Source organism: Podarcis raffonei, chromosome 16, assembly GCF_027172205.1.
Source record: "Podarcis raffonei isolate rPodRaf1 chromosome 16, rPodRaf1.pri, whole genome shotgun sequence".
NCBI lineage: Eukaryota > Metazoa > Chordata > Lepidosauria > Squamata > Lacertidae > Podarcis > Podarcis raffonei.
Window position 1 is genome coordinate 12,196,591 of NC_070617.1, and position 20,179 is coordinate 12,216,769.

Here is a 20,179-nt window from a genome sequence, read left to right on the forward strand (position 1 = left end):
TAGCTCCTTGGGATAGATAACGAAAACAAAGAAAGCAAATCCCCCAGCAAAACAGACAACAATATAATTTTGTGACATCAAAATATCCTTAAATGCCCTCCCCCCCAACAATTGCTGACTGTAGGACTGGCAAGGTTCTGCAGGCTATAGTCATCCTGAGATAATACAAAAGGGCAGATAATAGATTTGGGGTGCGTAGGCTGGTTCCAGGAATTTGTGCATCCCCCCCCCAAGAAAAAGGCACGACAAGACATCCCTCCCTCTCTACCACAAGCACGCCGATTGCCACACTCCTTAGAATACAATTCCTGCAGATCTCTGCTCCTATGCTCCTATTGGGAAATATTTATCACGCCCAGTAAGTATTCCCAAGCCCTTATAGGGCACAATTGACCCAGGTTAAGAGTCTCTGCTCAGACGCCTCCACAAAGAGACTGGCCTAGTGTGCACGGTTTCTGGGGGAGCCCTAGGGTGTGGAAGAAGGTCAGAGAGCTTCATGGCCTCCCGTCAGCTTGTGGAAGAGTTCTTCATCCAGCGTCTGGCTCCTGTCATTTGCGCGGGTGGACAAGAAGATGTACCCGCCAATGTACTCATGCACGATCTTGCAGCCAGCAGAAATGCAGCTGAAGGCCACGTTGATGTGCTCATCAAACTCTATGGCCACCTGGGGAAAGAAGGTTAAAAGCTGAGCTTGCGGATGTCTCTTTGGGTGGTCACCTATGGTGCGTATAAATCTTGTACAGGCGAATAAGCAAAAAAGTTTAAAGGATTGTTTTCTTTAGGCCAAAACTGCAGTGGGGGGCGGGGAGGAAGACATGTCCTTTTACTTGTGCATTTGTCTCAATCAAATCTAATGCAAGGATAGGCAACGTTGGTGCCCTCCAAATGTTGCTCAACTCACAACTTCCATCATCCACAGCCAATGGTCGGGGACGATGGAGCATGGAGGCAGGGGCAGCCTGTCCTGTTTTGCCACTTAAGAGGAAATGGGAAGGGCTATGCCGTCGCCCCCACTGCCTGCCCTGTCGCCTCCACTGCTACTTTGTTAGTAAGAGTCAGGGACTGGCTACGATAAATGCATATTCAGAGAACTCAAATCCCAAGCTCCCCACCCCACCGCTGACCTGCCGGATATCCCAGTTGACGTTCCACTGGCGCATATTGCTGAACCGCCAGGTCTTCACCACGTCTCCAACGGCCAGGTCAATGCGGATCAAGCGGTTGTTGGCGATGCCCAAGATTTCGTCCTTCCGGCTGCCCTTGAACCTGCACACAAAGATGGCAAGGCTCTGCGTTTTTGCTTGCATTTATAAGGTTCCTCTACTTCTAATCTAGAGGGAGTGTGTGATTGAAGAGCTAAAGGCTGCGTCATCACCATCACTGCAGGGAGGGTGGGAGCTGCTACAAATTTAATAAATAATAATAGCAATAATAATTATGGGGGGGGCTGGTTGCCTCTAAGAGCTACTACAGCCCCCTCCTCTACATTTTCAACCTTCAGTTTAAAAAGGAAAGCACATCGCTAGTCCTCATGTTTTCAGTACAGGCAGCTCCCCATTTACATGGGGGTTGCAATCCGAGGCACTGCGTGCATCAGCAGGACACAGGTAAGCCTGTCCCCGCCCTGTTATGCCACACACCCCTTCTTAGTGTCCAAAACTGCACATGTCAGCAATCGTGCACATGTTGAATGTGCGCAAATGGGGAGTTACCTGTAATAGAAGCATTGCAGGTATGCAATGTTGATACCTACTAGCCCAATCGGAAGGAATCTGCAGTTCGTTGGGGGAATGAATGCAAAAGTTCTGGGATGATAAGTGATTTTACCTTTTTTGTGATTTTTGAAAATAATAGCAACAAAGTTTTGCACTATGAAAAAGTTAATACATTAAGTAAGGGCTGGACATCCCTATACATTTTATAGTAAACCACTTTGAGGTTTTCTACAATCAAATGGTACATAAATCGCATGAATTAAATAAATAAAAATGGTGTTGTGGCATTACAAAGACTAAAATTTATAGTGGCTTAAGCTTTGGTAGGCTAGAGTCCCCTTCATCAGAGGCAATTAAGCCGCAAAAGTTTATGCAGCAATAAATTTGTTAGACTCTAAGGTGCCACAAAATACTTCGTTGGGTTTGCTGCAATATAATAGCTGAGCTACACCTCCAGAATTTTTTATCCCAAATTATAAATCATTTATGCAGCTTAACATTGTAAAGACATGATCCAGCCATGAACTGCGCAATTTTTAACTCCATGAATTTCAGTAAGAAAGTTATCCAAAGCAATTCCTATTCAGGAGACAGGAGGAAGATAGCATCAGGAGACTTTGCCTAGCAATGGGTTGTATCTAAGCACAGTCTTACTCAGAGTAGACCCACTGAAATTAATTGGCATGACTAACCTGGCTTCATTATTTTCAGTAGGTCTGCTCTCAGCAGAATTTAGTTTGATACAACCCGGTGTGTTTTAACATGGGCTCAACTCTTTGGTGTTGAAAACCAACAGGATTTTAAATCTGCATTTGGTTGACCTTGATCATTATTTAAAAAAAACAAAATAACCAACAGAGGTTGCTCTGATGCAAAGTCCAACATCCTGCCTTCCACAGCGGCCAACCAGATGCCTCCAGCCATCCACGATGGCAGTGTTTCACTCCTTTCATTGCTCCTCAGCAAATGATGTTCAGTGATATCTGTGCTTCTGAATCTGGAAGTTCCATTTTGCCATAATGACCAACAGCCCTAGATAGACCTCTCTGGATTTTTTGCATGTCGTCTTAGATGGTTTTAACACAGCATCTGTCACCCTGTCAGACCAAAAGGCCCATCCAATCCAGCATCCTGTTCTCACAATGGCCAGCCAATGTCTGTGGGGAGCCTGCAAGTAGGGCCTGAATGCAAGAGCGACTCTCCTAATCCCCGCTGCCAAGCTGCTATTCTCAGCAACTGGTATTCAGAGGTAAACTGCCTCTGACTCTGGAGGTAGAACATAGCTGTGTTCTATGCATCAGATGAAGGGCTCCCTCTTGTCTGCCTTCTCTGGTTTCACTGGTTGCCCCCAAATTCTACTATTATCAGAGGTGTGTGGGGTGTTGTGTGCTACACATCAATTTATTTCAATTAAACACCTATCGTGAGAAAGGGAGAAGGAAAGACTTCTTCAGACATGCAAATAACTTTCAGAAGTTGCCTTTCAGAATAAAATAAAATAAAAACCGCTAAAAGATTTTTCATTCGTGCTGTCGACACCAGTGGCAGTTCATGAAAAGGTACTTCAGTTCCCCCCAAATGGTTTTCAGGCAAGCTCAGCAGTTTCTTTACCTGACTACAAAATAAGAGATACCAAAATCGGGAAGCGACTGCCAAACTTGAATAAACTTCATCTTGGCATCAGGGAGCGACAACTGGGCCACATTCTGGTAGGCCTCCAGGATGCGAGGGGTTAACTGTGAGAGTTGCAAAAGGAGAGATTAGTGCAAACCTCCTCCTTGGCCTCACAACCATTGTGCAAAAGAATTTAGTCAAGGTATCTCAGGAGGTGTGTGAATGCATAGTAAATCAACAAAGCAGCTTTGAAAAACCTAAGGCAGATTTTAATTATGTGTATTTTTTTTTTTAAGGGGCGCGGGTGGCGCTGTGGGTTAAACCACAGAGCCTAGGACTTGCCAATCAGAAGGTCAGTGGTTCGAATCCCTGCGACGGGGTGAGCTCCCATTGCTCGGTCCCTGCTCCTGCCAACCTAGCAGTTCGAAAGCATGTCAAAGTGCAAGTAGATAAATAGGTACCGCTCTGGGGGGAAGGTAAACGGCGTTTCCGTGCGCTGCTCTGGTTCGCCAGAAGTAGCTTAGTCATGCTGGCCACATGACCCGGAAGCTGTACACCAGCTCCCTCGGCCAATAAAGCGAGATGAGCGCCGCAACCCCAGAGTCGGCCACGACTGGACCTAATGGTCAGGGGTCCCTTTACCTTTACCTATTTTTCTTTTAAAAAAGAAATTGGTTTGATGTTTGCGAACTGCTTAGAAGCTACTTTGGCAACTGAGAGGTATATAATAAATTAATACTAATAATGTGACCATGATGGGAGTTGCAGTCTTGAGGGCCAAAAGTTCCCCACTCCCAATCTATAGGAATGCCCCATGTTAAGACTTCAATGGATCTGATTTGTAGATTGACTTTTTCTCCTGGCAACTGCTGCCAAAGCAATCAGTCAGTGGTCAGGGTGGTTTGGGGCCATGCGGCCCAAAATTACCTGCTTTGGTTTGAATTTCTTCTGGTAGCGAGGAGACACGAGCCACTGGGCTCCCTCGGCCTGCTGGGCAAGACGGGCATCCGGGTTGGTTTGCTGCAGCTTCAGAAAGGACAGGATGTTCTCCACCTCGGCCTGGTAGGATGAGTCTGCCATGGTCTTCCCCTTCGCTGCCAACCTACAACCTGCCATCCAACGCGCATATTGCTGCTCCTGGTGAGGGAGAGGAGGAAGACACTTGCCTTACACTGAGTTCGCTCTAGCTACTCCTGCAACAGCCCCTCACCCATCCTTATACAAGGCTGTTTGGAGGAAGTCAACTGGGATGGCGTTAGATCCGAGGTCCGGGCTTTGTGGGGGCAATTCTTTGTATTCGGCCTGGAAACTGCAGTTAGTGCAGAATACTGCATCACAGACTATTGAGAAAACCAAGACCCTATAATGAGACTGAAGGTACATTCTTTCACCTTTGGTGGACATGCCCAAGGATTAAGGCATTCTGGGAGATGATTTATAATGAAATGAAAAAGGTATTTAAATATACCTTCCTGAAGAAACCAGAGGCCTTTCTCCTGGGCATGGTCGGCTAATTGGTGCCAAAGAAGGATAGAACTTTATTTATGTATACTACAACAGCAGCAAGAATACTCATCGCAAAGTATTGGAAGACACAAGATTTACCCACCCGGGAAGAATGGCAGATGAAGTTGATGGACTACATGGAATTGGCGGAAATGACTGGCAGAATCCGAGACCAGGGAGAAGAGTCGGTGGAAGAAGATTGGAAAAAATTTAAAGACTATTTACAGAAACACTGTAAAATTAATGAATGTTAGAAGGATGTTGGAATGAAGCTATATGGCTTTAGTAGGAATGTCATAAAGAATTAAGTAAGAATAGATTGTTTAATGGGCCAAAGGGGAAAAAATAAGGTTAGATTGGGTTAATCTAACAAAAAATGAGAAAGATGGAAAGGATTTGCTGAAATAGCTAACAACTGGAATACAAAAAAGGGAGGTGTGAGGAGGTCGTTGAAACAAGTAAATGAAAGACAAGATATGAAAATATTGGATGTGTTTTTAATTGTTTCTGTTCTTGCTTTTGTTTTGTTAAGATAAGTAGTGTTTTTGTTTTTCTTCTATTGTATTGTATTGTTTTGCTTTGTTTAACTCTTTTTCTTCTTTTTGTAATCTTTAAACTCTTAATAAATATTACTTTAAAAAAAAAAGAGAAAACCAAGACCCTGGCTGTGCTCTTGCCATACAGTTAAAGTGCTGTGATACCACTGTAAATAGCAATGGCTTCCTCCCAAAAAATTATGTAGTTTGTCAAGGGTGCTGAGTGTTGTTCAGACTCCTGTTTCGCCTCAAAGAGCTATTGTTTCTTTATTGATTTATCAAGCTTATTATATTTATAGAAAATCTCAGGATGGTTCACAAAACCCACTTCCAGAGTTCCCTGGGAAGAGGGACTGATGGTTAAACCACTGGGAATTGTAAGCTCTGGGAGGGGAACGGTGGCCCACCTGTCAGAGATGCTGTGCTGCAGTTGCACTGATTTTAGATGATGACTTTCAGGGCTCCTTCCAACTATGGTAGGGTTGCCATAGTTCAAAAATTAAAAACCAGGACTCCCCGAAAAGTTGTTGAGCTTTCTTTTTAGGAAGACCCCAAGATTGTTGACGTATGGCAGCCCTAAACTGTGGTTCTAAACCGGGCTTCCCCACCACCCCACTCACATCCGAACATCGCAAGTGTACTTCGCTCATCCCGTCGGGGGAAGGTACCAAGAGCTTGATGCAAAATTTCTGGCCAGAGATGTTGACGTCCGGCACCACCTCACAGCCTGGAGTGGGGCAGAAACAGGGTTAGGAACAGTTAGAAGCTGGCATACAATGCTGTCTTATGCAGAGAATTGGGACCACTGGTCTGTCTATCCCTACACTCATGGAGCTGCACTTTCTCTTTGAGGAAAAGGGCTGGCGGCTCAGGGATAGAGCAATTTTTTTGCAGAAGGACTCGGGTTCAATTCCTCACATCTCTAGATAGTTCTGACAGGGACTCTTGGTCTGAAACCCTCGAGAGTCTCTGTGCCAGTCAGCGTAAATGATACTAAACTGGAAGGACCCAATGGTCTGATGCAGTATAAGGCAGGTTTCATATACAGTGGTACCTTGGTTTACAAACTTAATCTGTTCCAGAAGTCCGTTCTTAAACCAAAGCGTTCTTAAACCAAGGCATGCTTTCCCATAGCAGCGGGGGACTCAATTTACAAATGGAACACACTCAACATGTCCTGCTTCCAAGGCAAAGTTCACAAACCAAAACACCTACTCCTGGGTTTGCAGCGTTCTTAATCCAAGTTGTTCATAAACTAAGCTCTTCTTAAACCAAGGTACCACTGTACTCATATTTGGAGATGTGCTCCATCCTTTGTAGGCCGTACTGATGCCGGATTGGGAAAGAGGCGTTGGCAAGGTGGCTGGACTCACCTTTGAGGCTGAGTTGCTGCACAGGTTCTCCCAGAGCTTCTTCAGGACTCTTGTAGTAGGAGATGGAGGTCTCTTTGAAGATCACCCAGTACTGCTTGTAGCCCTTCAGAGTCAGCTTACGGGGCCTGTAGAGCAAAAAGGGTGACTGACAGAAGGACATGAGCTTCATCTCCTCTTCTCCCAGCTAAACACACCCAGCTCTTTCATTTGTTCCCCATAAAGCCTTGTGTTCCAAACCCTTAAACATCCTGGTCAATTCCACCCATTTTGCTAATGTTTTTAGTTGATCATAATATCCCAGCCCTTCCTGGAGGTGACAGGGATTGAACCTGGGACCTTCTGCATGGAAAGCAGGTGATCTAACCACTGAGCACCACTGCCCTTCCCCAGGATCCATTCCCTCATGAAACATACGGTTTGATAGCTCACCTGAATATTCGGAGATAATCCTTTAACTCTGGGATAACTGTGAGACTGTCCTATTTTGGAAATGACAAATATGTGTTGTTGTGGTGGTGGTTTTACAGATTTCCTGTATTTATAGACTGCCTTTCAGTCTCATGGGCAAAGAATTAATAATAATAATAATAATAATAATAATACAAACAGCAGAAATAAAACAATGCAACATTTTGGGTTGTCTCCATCTAGGTTCTACTCCAAGTAGACCCCATTGCAATTAATGAATGTAAATTAAGTCTGTCTATCAACTTGGGTCTACTTTGAGAAGGCCTAACACTGAATGCAATCTTTTGGAACTCCATTCTGGTACTTATCAGAGGAATACCACCCCTCTTGTCTTCTGGACCATGGTTGGAAAGACTTTCCTTTTTGAACAAGCCTCTTAAGTGGAGATCTTTACTGCCATCTGTACTGGATTTGAAATTACTTTTTTTAACATACGAAATCAATTGTTTTACACACAGGGCGTTTTTAGCTGTTTACTGATGAACATTTGTTTCTCCTTTCAAAAATTGCTTTTATATAGGTAATGTGTTTATTTATTTTACATACGGAATTGTGCAATTATTTGCTTGTATTGTGAAACTGCTTCGAGATATTTCATGGGAGGGGATTCGTAAATGAAAATAAAATAAATAGCCCATTTCAGAAAACCCCAAAGGAAAAAGGGAACTAAATCGCAACAGAAGCAGAAGCAGCAGCTGATAGAAACCTTGCTGGCAACAACATTCAGATCAAGAGAGGGAGGCTCCAGTCAGAATGCCTCAGCATAAGGGAAGGCAGGCCCTGTTGGGAACTTACCAGAACGTTGGGAGCTGCTGACGAACCTTCCAGTTTGACCTCCAAGGTGGCGAGGGCCTTGTCCAGGTCGTCAAGGCCAGAGTCGCCAGACTGCTCCACGGGATTGGTGTTCAAAGACAATTCGTTGATATGATACTGGAAGGAGTGAAAGCTCTGTGAATTAGCTTTGTGCAATACTGACACTCGAGTCTCAAAACAAAGCTCTGAACACTTATTTCCTTATTTATAGAACAATTTCTTCACACCTCCTAGTGCAGGGGCAGGGAAACTTTTTGAGCTTGAGGGCCGCATTTCCTGAGCAACTTCCCGAGGGTCAAATGCAAGCAGTGGGCAGGGCCAGAGGCAAAAGTGTGGGATAACCAGCCTCATATAACCAATGTGCTTAAAAATATAATAATAATAATTTATTATTTGTACCCCGCCCATCTGGCTGGGTTTCCCCAGCCACTCTGGGCGGCTTCCAACAAAGATTAAAAATACATTAAAATGTCTTTCTAAGTCTAATTAATGCATGAAGGGGTTAATACCATAGAGTAAGCTGCCCTGCCAGGCTTAGCAAGGTCACATCCCCTTACCTTGGGAGGAAATGGGTAATCAGGCCTATTTGTTCAACCTTTGGTCTACCAGAGAAGCTCAAGGTGTGAGGAGGTCTGAGGTGGTTGCTGCAGCTCAGAGCACATGGCTCTTACAAGCCACTGTGGAGTACCTATACCACTAATTTAGGAACTTTCAGCACTGTAACTAAGCCAAGTTTTACTTCCTGCGTAACTTTTTCTGAATGCTGTATGAAAAAGCACATGAATCTGGCCTTTGGAGAGTTTGTAAGTAAATCATTTTTTATTTTTGTTACTTACCAAGCATGTAGTCTTTTTCTATACCTAGGGGGAAACTTTGAAAAGGCTAATTTTAAAGGTCCAGCAACCTATATTTCCATGCTTTACTTTGCTGCATGTTTTGTGATTTTAAATCTCTGCTGGGGTTCTCTCACCAAAGAGAACCCCAAACCTGGATCTTGGCGTCCAGGGAATTATCCTTATATCCTATATATACCTATTTTTCCATAAACCAACAAAGCGAGTGGAGCAATTAATGTAAGTTTTCCTTTTTTGCAGTAGGCTAATTTATATACACGCTCCTGTCTCTGTCCTTCATCCAGACAACAGAGAAGCATCATCAGCATTCAAGGACTAATTCCAGCTCAGTTGGTAGAGCAAGAGACTCTTAAGCTCGGAGTCATGGGTTTGAGCTCCTCGTTGGGCAAATGATTCCTGCATTGCAAGGGGGTTGGACTAGATGACCCTTGTGGTCCCTTCCAAATCTGCAAGTCTATGATTCTAACACTCAGAAAACTTTTTGTCCAGGGATAAAAGGTTACCTGCAGAGCCGCAAACACCACCATCTCTTCCTCGGTGCAATCTGTCTCCTCTAATAGCACGGCCCAACGCGCCTGTTCATACAGCTGGTTGATCCTCACAGCATCATACTACATGGGAGGGAACGAACAACAGCAGAGCCTGAGTGCCAAACCAGGGTTCAAATTTCACCTCCTCCAGTAAGTTAAGTGCATTTTTATCCCACCTGTCTTCCTGTCTAGGTGGAGTACAAAATCTTCCCTTACATCAGGGCTGGGGAACTTGTGGTCCTCCAGATGTTGGGACTCCAACTCCCATCAGGCCCCAACCAGTATGGCCAATGGTCAGAGATGATGGAAGTTGGGAGACCAGCAACACCTGGAGGGCCACAGTTCCCCTCTGCTCTGCCTTACACATTAAAAAGCAAAGGGTGGGGACTTGCTCTGCAAGTAACCCTCTACAAATTGGTAGTTCCCTGTGGCATACACTCCAAGGCAAATAGATGTTTTAAAATGCTAAATATGTAACATACTAAACATGTCACAGACGATGGGCAGAGCAACTTGAGGTTTACCAACACCTTTTAAAAAACCTGTTTTCATGTTTTGCTCCCTGGTCATTAGGACCAGAAGCTCCCCAAATCGCGAGGAGTAGAAACGCACCTACACACACACAAAGACAACTGAGATCCTCAGAAGGATTTTGGAGCAGCCACCAGCTTAGGGGATGCATATTATTTTTTACAGAAACAAGTGGGGTAAGGCTGAAGACCCAGATCCCAGGGGAGCACTGACCTTGGGCTCCAGGTCAAAGAAGCTATAATATTTGAAACGTAGCCACAAACAATCGTTTTCTTTCACTTCTTGCTGCAGCAAAGTCCGCGACGAGTCCAGCCACCTGGGAGAGAAATCCACTCTTAATTACAAACATGGAATTCCAACCAGCGCTTAAATCTTTCCTGCAAAATACTGTGTTTCGTTTCATCCAGCAGTATACAAATTTTGTTAGATCAATTGACACAGGTTCCCCATTTGCGTAGTAGATAAGCAGATACCACTCTCTATCTAGCAAAGTATCTCAAACTCTTGCATTCAAGACAGTGGTGGACCTTGGGGTCTCAAATTACAGCCCTGTGCAACACCAAAATTCAGGGGTCACGCCTTTCGCCTTCCCTTCTACAACATAGTAGTCCTACAGTTTGCCCAAGCTAACTAGCCCTCTTCTCCTTACCTGCTGTTGATCTGCGTCTTCTCGGAGAGGGAGCCTGGCCGGTGCATCTGCAAGATCTGATCGGGTGTCAGTCCAGTCTGACTGACCGACAGCATCCTGTAGCAGGCCTCGGTTTCGGCACTGTCCGAGAAGTGAGCCGGCATGCCGCGGAACAGCTGCTGCTCTGCACCTGGTGACAGAACAGAATGGCGGGGGGGTCATGGCTGCGGAATTGGGCAGCCTGTATAATTTGTCTTCTTGAGAAGGATCATCGTATGACCTTTGGCTTGTTCAAGTAAGTGCAGCTGAACTTCTGGGCTCCATGCGGCGAGAATAAATTCCCTGGGAAGAGACCCGGTTCCAAAGAGAGAAGTGCCTCCCATGGAATCACAGAATTTTACAGCTGAATTGAGACCTTGGAGGTCATTCCTGCTCAGTGTAGGAATCTTGCAATAGCAGCATCTCTGAAAGCCTCTACTTAAACACCTCCAGTGCCTACCACCTCTTGAGGCAGATGCTTCCATGGTGAAAACAGCTCTTGCCATCAGGATGCTTCTCCTAATGCAGAGGTAGCCTTCCAGAGCGGGGCCTTTTCAGTTGTGGCTCCTTATCTGTTGAATGCTCTCTCCAGTGAGGTTCACCTGGTGCCTTCAGTGACATCTTACCTTTTTTTCCAGGGTTTTCATCGACTGAGATAATGTTGCTTTATCCTATTTCCAGTGAATCCTGAAGCTACACACAGGCAGGTGCATGCACAAATGTACACACACACACACATACACACACACACAGCCAGTCATTTGGACACCCCTAATTTCCTTACTTGCTGGCAAGCGCACCCCAGTCAGGTCATGGCTTGCTACAGAGCTCCTCTCTTTGTCCTTCTGCTTCCGCTTCTCCTTCTCCTCCGGCGCGCGCAGTAACGACAGCTCTTCATAGTGACGGATACCTGCAGAGGGGCACTGCATGAGTCCTTTATTCAGGCTAATCATAGCCAGATAATTTCAGTTCAGTTTGCATTTAAAGGCAAACTTCCCCAATTCTCACTTTCCAAAAGAATATGAGAACCGAAACACAGCCATCTTCAAAATTTAAACTTCTATGAACAGACCCTCCAAGTGTCCCTATTTTCCAGGGACAGTCCCAGATTTATAGAAGTTGTTCCGGTTTCTGATTTAATCCTGGAATGTCTCACTTTTCCTTAGGATGTCCTTATTTTCATTGGATAAATGTTGGAGTTATGCAACCCCGAGCCAAAGAGGTAAGTAACTATACAACCCTTAGCAGACATCTGAAGGCAGCCCTATGTAGGGAAGTTTTTTAAAAAAATTATTATGTTTTTATATATGTTGGAAGCTGCCTAGATTGAGGCAAACCAATCAGATGAGTGGGGTATAAATATTATTATTATTGAATAGGGTGTCCCTATTTTCATTGGATAAATGTTGGCGGTTATGTATAAATAGTTGCAAATAAAAGTGCAAACTCTACAATTCTATTATTCTAAGGGTGATCAGCTGCATAGGAGGGCAGGGAGCAGGATTAATTGTGCAGAGGAGAAAGTTCCAGCCGTTGTAGCTTTCTCTGCCCCTGCACAATGAATAAAAATGCAGTTGCCCTGCCTGCATTTGGGGCCAGGCACCCTATCCTCCTCTGATGTCTAGACCGTAGGGTTTGGAAACACAGCATCAGAAAGCCCAGTCTCTGAAACAGAACCAGCTGGGCAGACACTAAGCAAAGGGTCACCAACCTTTTGGGGACAGTGAGCCCCATTGCAACGTTCAGAAAGTGCTGTGGGTACCACTCACAAAGTGTATGTGCGATAAGACAAAATGGCTGCCGGGAGGAAGTGGAACAGCACAAAATGGCTGCCGCACCTAAATTATCACAGAAACAGATACGAACACAACATAATGTGGGTATGCCCCACGCCCCATTTCCATCCCTATGCTTCCTCACAAAGAGAAGCTCTTTATACCTCTCTCTCCTCTGTTCAAAACAGAAGGGAGAGCAGGGGCATCCAGTTAAATGTGGGCACGTTTAAAGGGCCATGGTCAAGCTGCTGCAAACAGCATACTGTCCAACTTTTATGCAGCCAAAACTGGGATGTGTATCTTCCTGGATCTGCTCCCGGGTGAGTCACATGACCCGCACAGTGCTCTCAACCTGAAAAGTGTTTTTCTGCCCCCAGGGTGAGATTTTGCACAGTGCCCAAAAACGCGCGAGATCGTGACACCCAAAATGGCCACTGTGGTCTCATGTGAAAAAATGGGATGTCCCTTATTTTTCTGGGGTACTTGGGAGGTATGAAACAGGAATTGAGCTGGAAGAGCAAACAGTCTCTAGCATATTTTGGGGTTTTGAGGAGATACTGGGTGCCCATGGGCCTCGCACTGGCAACCCTTGCACTAAATAACATTTCAGAGCTTTGGAGACAAGCGCTCTGAGCTTCTTGTGGTGCTCACCAAGTATCTTGCAGAGGTCAGCAACTGTGCGAAAGACTGGCTGGGCAAAGTTTGCCCGGATCCTGACTTTGCAGCGATTCGGTAGGGAAAGGAGTATAGGCTTGTGCTGGGGAGTGAACTGAAGTTTGGCATCAGCCAAGATCCCGTATTTATCCAGGCTCCAGTTGGTCTTCAGCAGCCAAAGTTTCTTCTGCTCCCACCACAGGGCATGATCTGACCAGTCCCTCTGAAGCTCTGGAAGCAGGAAAGTTGAGGCAGGGAACACCCTTTAGCATTAGCATCAAGACACAGGCCCAGACAATACAGAACTGAAAATAATAAATAATCCAGGGTGGCTTGATTTAAATGAGCGTTGGGAAACCTTTTTCCACCCGAGGGCCACATTCCCTTCTACACAACCTTCTGGAGTCCACCTGGTTTTTAGTGGCTCCATTTCCCCCATTTTCTCTGTGCTCCCTGCATTAAGTTGACATGGTACAGCCACTTTGCAAGGACTGTGCCACCTCAGAAACAGCTGCCAAAATGGCCCTAGCCCTGTTCAGCTAAGAATAGCTTGGTTAGTTCTGGGCCTACTTATCACATCACCCTCCAAGTGGGTTGTAAGGGGAACTAGCACCAGTTCCCCTGAAAATGACAGGCTCTAAGCTTATACATACTGCTTATCTAAGCAGTGCCAGAAACCCACACAGGAAAAGGATCCAACCACAATTCCCCCACCCCCACTGAGTCACAATTATTATCCCAAACACACACAAATGGGTCCAGGAGTATCCTTTGTACACACCATAGAAGAATCCTGGGAACTGTAGTTTGTTAAGGGTGCTGGGCACTCTACCTCTGTGGGAGGAAACTACAGTTCCCAGGATTCAGGGTATGTGCTTTAAATATATGTTGTATATGCAGGCTGAGTTTGATATCACCCTCTTTCAACAAGAAAAGCGGTGAGGGAAAACATCTTGGAAGACGTACTTAATTTATCCACAATCTGCAGCATTATGCCGCCGATATGCATGTTGCCGGTGACCCGGAGGGTGACTGGGTCAGCTTCGGGTCCCAGATCTTCCACAAAGGCTCTGAGCTCCCAAGAGTCATCAATGTATTCCCCACTGGCTGTTTTCAGCCCAGCCATGGTGAGAGCCCTAGAGAGGAGAGGATACAAGGGTTGAGAGAAAGAAAAAGCACGACAGTTCATTTCCAGACTCAATTCAAGAAGCTCCTGCTACCGTTCCAAGCCTTAAACCTGTGGCAGAAAACCATTTTCATATTGGGGGCCACATTCTCTTCTGGGCAACCTTCCGAGGGCCACATGCAGGGGCACCAATTCCAGGGGGCCTGGGCACCCACAAATGTGTTTCTGTGGGTGCTCAGCCTCCAATCCCACACACACACACCGCTGTCCGCCGCCACAGTAGGTGGAGTTCCTTGGGAGGAGGGACTGAGTCTGAGAATTGTAGTTCTGGGAGGGGAATGAGGGGGGGGTGTCTCCTAACAACTCCCAGCACCCATAACAGACTACATTTCCCAGGATTATTGAGTGGGGGGGGGGAGCCATTATTGTTTACAGTGGAATGATTCTGCTTTAAACATATAGAGTAGATGACGTCTACAGGGGAAGGAATAGCATAGTTGAATACTTTTGTGTCAAAACAAAAGACAAAACCACTCCTGGAAATTTTATTTTTTTAAACTGAAGCCTAGCATATTTCAGGGAGAGGCCCAGCCCTGTGCAATACACTCTCCATATTTACAACCTGCAAGCCAGGTTTGACAAGTAACCCATTTCTTCCTGTGTGGTTTCAAATCAAGCAGCATAATCTTCCATGTGCCCAGAGCAAGGCTCACTCCTACCAGCAGGATGGAACAGAACTGGGTAAGACGCTTCCTGTCAAAGGCCTTGTCTAGACTGCTATAATCTCCAGCTTCTTGTCTGCCTTCCTTTCTTGGTACTATGATGTCTCCTCTCCAGTCGTGCTAAATTTGTCTTTTGCTCATGTTACAATGAGTCATGATGGACCCAAAGCCTCGACTATGAGCTGCATGGAACGCTGCCCTTCAAGTTTCTAGTCCTCTCTGAACTCTCCAAACTAAGTGCATTGTTCCCCATGCCCCAAAGGTGGCAGAACAAGGCCACCGATAGATTGTTCAGGGTGCTGCATGGCAGGTGTGGGGAACCTTTGGCCAAACAGATGCTGCTGAACTCCAGTCCCATCATGCACAGCCATTGGCCATGCTTTCTGGGGCTGACGAGAGTTGTTCAGTGGTACCTCGGGTCACAGACCAGGACCTGAGCATGACAGCAACTCTTGGGTAGCTCAGAACATGAGACTCTTCATCTCAGGGTTGTGGGTTTGAGCCCCATGTTGGGCGAAATATTCCTGCATTGCAGGGGGTTAAACCTCATGGTCCCTTCCAGCTCTACATTTCCATGATTCCCACCTGCACTTCCCAGAAACTGGTATTCAGAGGCAGAACCGGCTGGTGATCCTGATCCAGGCCGAGAGCACATTTGGTTTCTGTGCGGTCTGCCGTGAGTGGGAGGCAGGAGTGTTTAGAACGAATATCGTCCAACCAGCATTGTGGAATCTGCTTCCTATTACTGGTCCTTCAATTATCATCTTTAGCCCTATTTTTTGCGCTGCATGTGGCTTTCCTTTTGGGGTAATGGTAACGTGTGTCTGAGTGGCAAGGGGTTACCATTATACTGTCCCAATTTTGACATCCATTCCAGTAGTCATGGGCAGGGAGATTATTATTTGTGGGGTAAGACTCCTCATCACTGTTTCCAGCCTCTCCACTTCACAAGAAATCGCTGGATGCCTTTCTACCGAGCCCTCTGTTGTGGCAGTGCTAATACTGAATGGCAGGTCAGTCCAAAGCAAGACCATAGTCATCAGAATGTGATTGCGGATGAAGGGGCAGATCTGACATGGACCACTAAGACCTGGGGGTGTGGGGTGAGCTTGGTGGGTCTAGCCTAACTGCATTGTGCCTTCCTGGGTAGATGGTGCAGCATCAGGCCCAACTGGAAGTTTGGAGGTGGAGCTGCCTATAAGAGCTCCCATCTCATCCATTAGGAAATGTCTTGATCTCAGGGCAAGCATACAGGGTCTGTGTTTAGTGTTGGGGCAGAGATACAAACTGGGGATGCTGTGGACTGAACTGGCCCAGGTGGATTTTAATCTGATTTTGGAGGATACTAGGACATTTGTGATTTTAACAGAGCCGGAGGCTGTGGGGGCAGCTCAGGGCTTGATGGCCTTCACAGCCACCTTGAAGGAGTCTGAAATGATCAATGACTCAACACACCAAGCAGAGCATATGCTCGATGTAGCCTTTGCCTTGAGTGATGTGGTGGGTGGTCTGCAGTGGTGTCCGTGTGCTCTGCTCCCCCCTAATTAAGTCTGGATTGGTGGTGGCAATTTGGCCCTGCAGGGGTGGTGGACCTGTGCAGATGGTCTGCCCTTGGAGAGAGGGATGGGTTCCTGGGAGATCTTCCAGCAGAGAAACCAGGTGATCCTGTTGAAGCCCTGGTCTTGTTGGGGAATGGTGAGATGAGACGGACAGGAGTCAGGACCATCCTTGAACTTGTTTTCCAGCATTACACAGCCCAGCTGGCTCCCTGGTACTTTTGGGAGCTAAGGGCTATGAAGCAAACTGGATGAAGAGTAGAGTGGCTAAAAAGGAAGGGCAGCTGGGCCAAAATCAGGGGAACTGGGACTGAGTAGCTTGTTCCTGTCCAGTTCCAGTATTGTTGCTGCTTAGGTTACATACACACCAATTCCTGGGAATTGTAGTTTAAGGATCCTGGATCCTATAGCTCTTTGGGGGATAAACTAGAGTTCCCAGAATTATTTAGGGGAAACCATGTGCTTTAACTATATGGTGTGTATGCAAGCCAACGTCATAGGTTTGTTCCATCCCATTTTGTTCAGACTTTTTGAAAGAACTCACAGAAAGCTCGCATTTAAGTTTTATGCTTCTCGTACACGCTTTACATAAAATACACATTTCCCCTCCAAATCTTTTCAGTTCATTTTCCTGTAAAGTACACATTTTGTACACTTATTTTTCCATTAGATGTATTTCTGTGCACGCATCAAAACTGTATTGCAAAATTCAGAGGAGTGTGCAATCTGACTGGGAATTGCACTACAGTCCACAGACAAGTTGAGTAGCATTGGATTGGGTCAGTCCACTGGAAAAAGGTAGAGCAAGTTTCTCCTTCTTCCCCTTCATTTTTAAAGCATGTATTTTTACATTTTGCTTATGGGGAAGCAAAGTACAAGTGCTGGTAAGACCTCCACCATCCATCATCTTAATTTGACTCAGTGGCAAACAAACCTATAAATTTGCAGTGCCCAAAGACATTTGAAGCTATTATTAGAACCGTTTCCAGGAAAACCCACAAGCCCTTTAGCATATTATCAAGAGCAAAGGTGACCCTCCTCTTCTTTACAAGTGGGCACAGTAAGAAGTGGGATCCTAATCTCTCTCTCTTGTGCGTGGGTGGTGCCATTTTGGCCCAACAGAGATTGGCGCTCACAGCCTGAGCATCAGAAATAGAAGGAAGTAGAGGCATTTCACTTCCTCCAGGGCAAGTGACTGGGTATTTTACAGGGGATGTTCCCTTTGTCCTGGATTAAATAACCTAGAGAATAAAATAGCACAAGTACGATAATGCTCCCTAAGAGAAATTGGGTGCTTATGAACTGGAGATGAAGAGGTCTCCTAGCATTTTTTAATGTGCTTAATTTATCTTGGGTCAGCTTCTTGTTAGATGCACAGGAGGCAGGGTCTGTACAGCCAACCTGCCAAAATGCTTAAAGTGTAGAAGGATCCTCAGAGATACGCAGAGTAAGGCAGGCCAGCATTTAAATCCCATGTGAAGTCCTGCTGTAGTCAACAGTTTTAACCAAACAATAGAGAAATAGTTGAACTAGAATTTATCACCAAATTTGATTCCAATTTATTCGGGGCTCATTTGTAGCCAATGCTCTCCCACCCACCCTGCAACACAAGATTTAAAGTCAGGAGGATTTGTATTATTGCCAATCCCTTCCGATGTGAAAGGTCACTGTGCTTACAGTGGTCATTAGACTTTTGCGCAGAATTACCACAGGCTAGAATAAGCTCTTCCCTTCCAGAGTTTCTTTCCCCCTACTGTTTGCTACTTTACTCTCTATGCCAAGTACAAGGATGGGCTATCTGTGGCCTGCTGCATGTTTGCTGGACTCCAGCTCCTATCATCCTTGTTATCATCCTTGTTATCATGATATCATCCTATCATGCTGGCTGGGACTAACGGGAGATGGAGTCTAACCACGCCAGGAACGGTGGCAGAATCTCCATCCCTGCTGAGGAGAACATGTGAGGAAGTGTGCTCTAACCTACATAGGCTTCTCCCACAAAATAAAGAACAGCCCTGTTGGAGGAGATCAATGGTCTATCCAATTCAGCATTCTGCTTCCCACAGTGGAAAACCAGATACTTCCAGGAAGTCCACGAGGAGGGCTGGAAAGCAATCCCTCTCTCCTGTTGTGGGGCACCTAGTTCAAGTGATGGCTCCACCATTGTTGGACTTCAATGGAGAGGCCCCATGGGTTTGTGCACAAGTGAGCCTGTCTAGGAATAGTTGAGAGGAGGAGCTTCCTCTTCTTAATCTGTCAAAACTAAACCCGTAAGCCATAAACCAGATAAGAACCCTACCTTGAGGCTGCGGTCTCTACGCAAAGAGCTCTTTGGACACCAGCGTGGACCAAGAGGGTTCGGGGATTTCTGTGGACTGCTCAGTTGACTTGCTGGCGTTTCCACAAGGCCCCTCAGCTCAGGGCGTTTCTCTGCACTCCCCCACCTCTTATCAACTTCCTCCCTGCATGTGTGACACACACACACCGGAACTGCCACTTGCTCAAAAGTGGAAGTCATTTTTGCAACCTCGTGTTTGCTCTGAGCTGGAAGCTTTTATAGCTCTGTGGGTGGGTCAGGCACTCGGCCAAGCACGGACTTGCCAGGATTGTTTAGAGCTGTATTTCAAACACACACCCCTCAACACATATACGTACCTGCGACCAGGTCACGGCTTCCATTTTAACAAGATGTGCAAGCAGGGGACAGCAGCCTGCCCCCTGTTGGCTACAAGGGGTAAGAGCACCCAACCATGGGGCTATTTAAAAAATAAAAAACCATTAAGGGAATGCTTTTTACACACACACACACAAAGGTAGATGGGCTGGATGAACATCTGCAGCAGAATGATTGTGCACAGTGGTCAATATTAGTTCAAGACTGCAGCTGGGGGGAATTGTTTTTGAGTGTGACCATGTAACACACACACACAGCTCCTTGCAAACAGAAAATCAGCACATCAGTAAAAGGGCAGATGTGCTACTCTTATACACACAATGGAATTTTCTTGACACAGGGAAGTACAGTGGTACCGCAGTTTACGAACTTAATTTGTTCCAGAAGTCCGTTCTTAAACTGAAACCGTTCCTAAACCGAGGTGCACTTTCCCTAATGAGGCCTCCCGCCGCCAGTGCCCTTCCACCGTTCAGATTCCATTCTTAGGTAAAGTTCGCAAACCGGGACACTACTTCCGGTTTTGCGGAGTTCGTAAACCGAATCGTTTGTAAACAGGACTGTTCTGAAACCAAGGTACCACTGTATTGAAAATAGTGTCTCCTCCCCAGCTGCCACATTTTGCCCCACATGTTCATCGAGGCTGCAATAGCATGAAGGTGTCACGTGAAGTATTGGGGACAACTCATGAACACAACTGTGGACAGAACTGCATAGTTTCCTAGCAAAACAGTGGTAAATTCTGGGCCACAGCAACCACAAATTCGGTTACCAGGAAACCAGATTCTGGCAACCGATAAAACATAAATAATGGAGATAAGTGAGTCCGGCAGTGAAACATTTCATTGTAGAGGCTTCCAGACGACTCCCTTCCATTTCCACCCTCCATCCCAGGAGTCAACCAGCCACTTACTCCCCGCCCCCCGCAAATGTTAGAAAGAGAAGGCATGATATTAATGAAGTTTACAGGCATTTCCTTATTGCATGTACTTTATTCCACTGATAGCATTCAGGGCAAGGGACAAAGTTACTTTATTTTATTTATTAGATTTATTTACCACTTTTGAT

At 45.9% G+C, this 20,179-nt stretch overlaps 1 protein-coding gene across 2 annotated transcripts; it reads right to left on the reverse strand.

Moving 5' to 3' along the window:
- Positions 1 to 123: 123 nt before the first annotated feature.
- On the reverse strand, positions 124 to 18,891 carry FERMT3 (FERM domain containing kindlin 3). 2 transcript variants are annotated; one of them, XM_053368097.1, is made up of 15 exons: positions 18,740 to 18,891; positions 14,003 to 14,172; positions 13,034 to 13,267; positions 11,392 to 11,517; positions 10,590 to 10,758; positions 10,154 to 10,256; positions 9,383 to 9,490; positions 8,008 to 8,142; positions 7,174 to 7,223; positions 6,745 to 6,869; positions 5,992 to 6,098; positions 4,257 to 4,466; positions 3,327 to 3,451; positions 1,125 to 1,266; positions 124 to 664 (listed from the first exon to the last, which is right to left on the reverse strand). In XM_053368097.1, exons 2-15 carry the CDS (start codon positions 14,160 to 14,162, stop codon positions 485 to 487), a joined length of 1,974 nt encoding a protein of 657 aa, XP_053224072.1. In that variant the 5' UTR covers positions 14,163 to 14,172; positions 18,740 to 18,891; the 3' UTR covers positions 124 to 484. The 2 variants fall into 2 exon arrangements, with proteins under 2 accessions (XP_053224072.1, XP_053224073.1); XM_053368098.1 differs by lacking the exons at positions 13,034 to 13,267; positions 14,003 to 14,172; positions 18,740 to 18,891 and adding an exon at positions 12,319 to 12,424.
- Positions 18,892 to 20,179: the final 1,288 nt, after the last annotated feature.

Coding starts and splice junctions, on each gene's coding strand:
- FERMT3 (XM_053368097.1), bottom strand. CDS start 14,162: ATGGCTGGGCTGAAAACAGCCAGTGGGGAATACATTGATGACTCTTGG. Junction 4,467..5,991: donor TACACTTGCGATGTTCGGAT/GTGAGTGGGGTG, acceptor CTCCCTCACCAG/GAGCAGCAATATGCGCGTTG. Junction 1,267..3,326: donor ATCTCTTATTTTGTAGTCAG/GTAAAGAAACTG, acceptor CTTTGTGTGCAG/GTTCAAGGGCAGCCGGAAGG.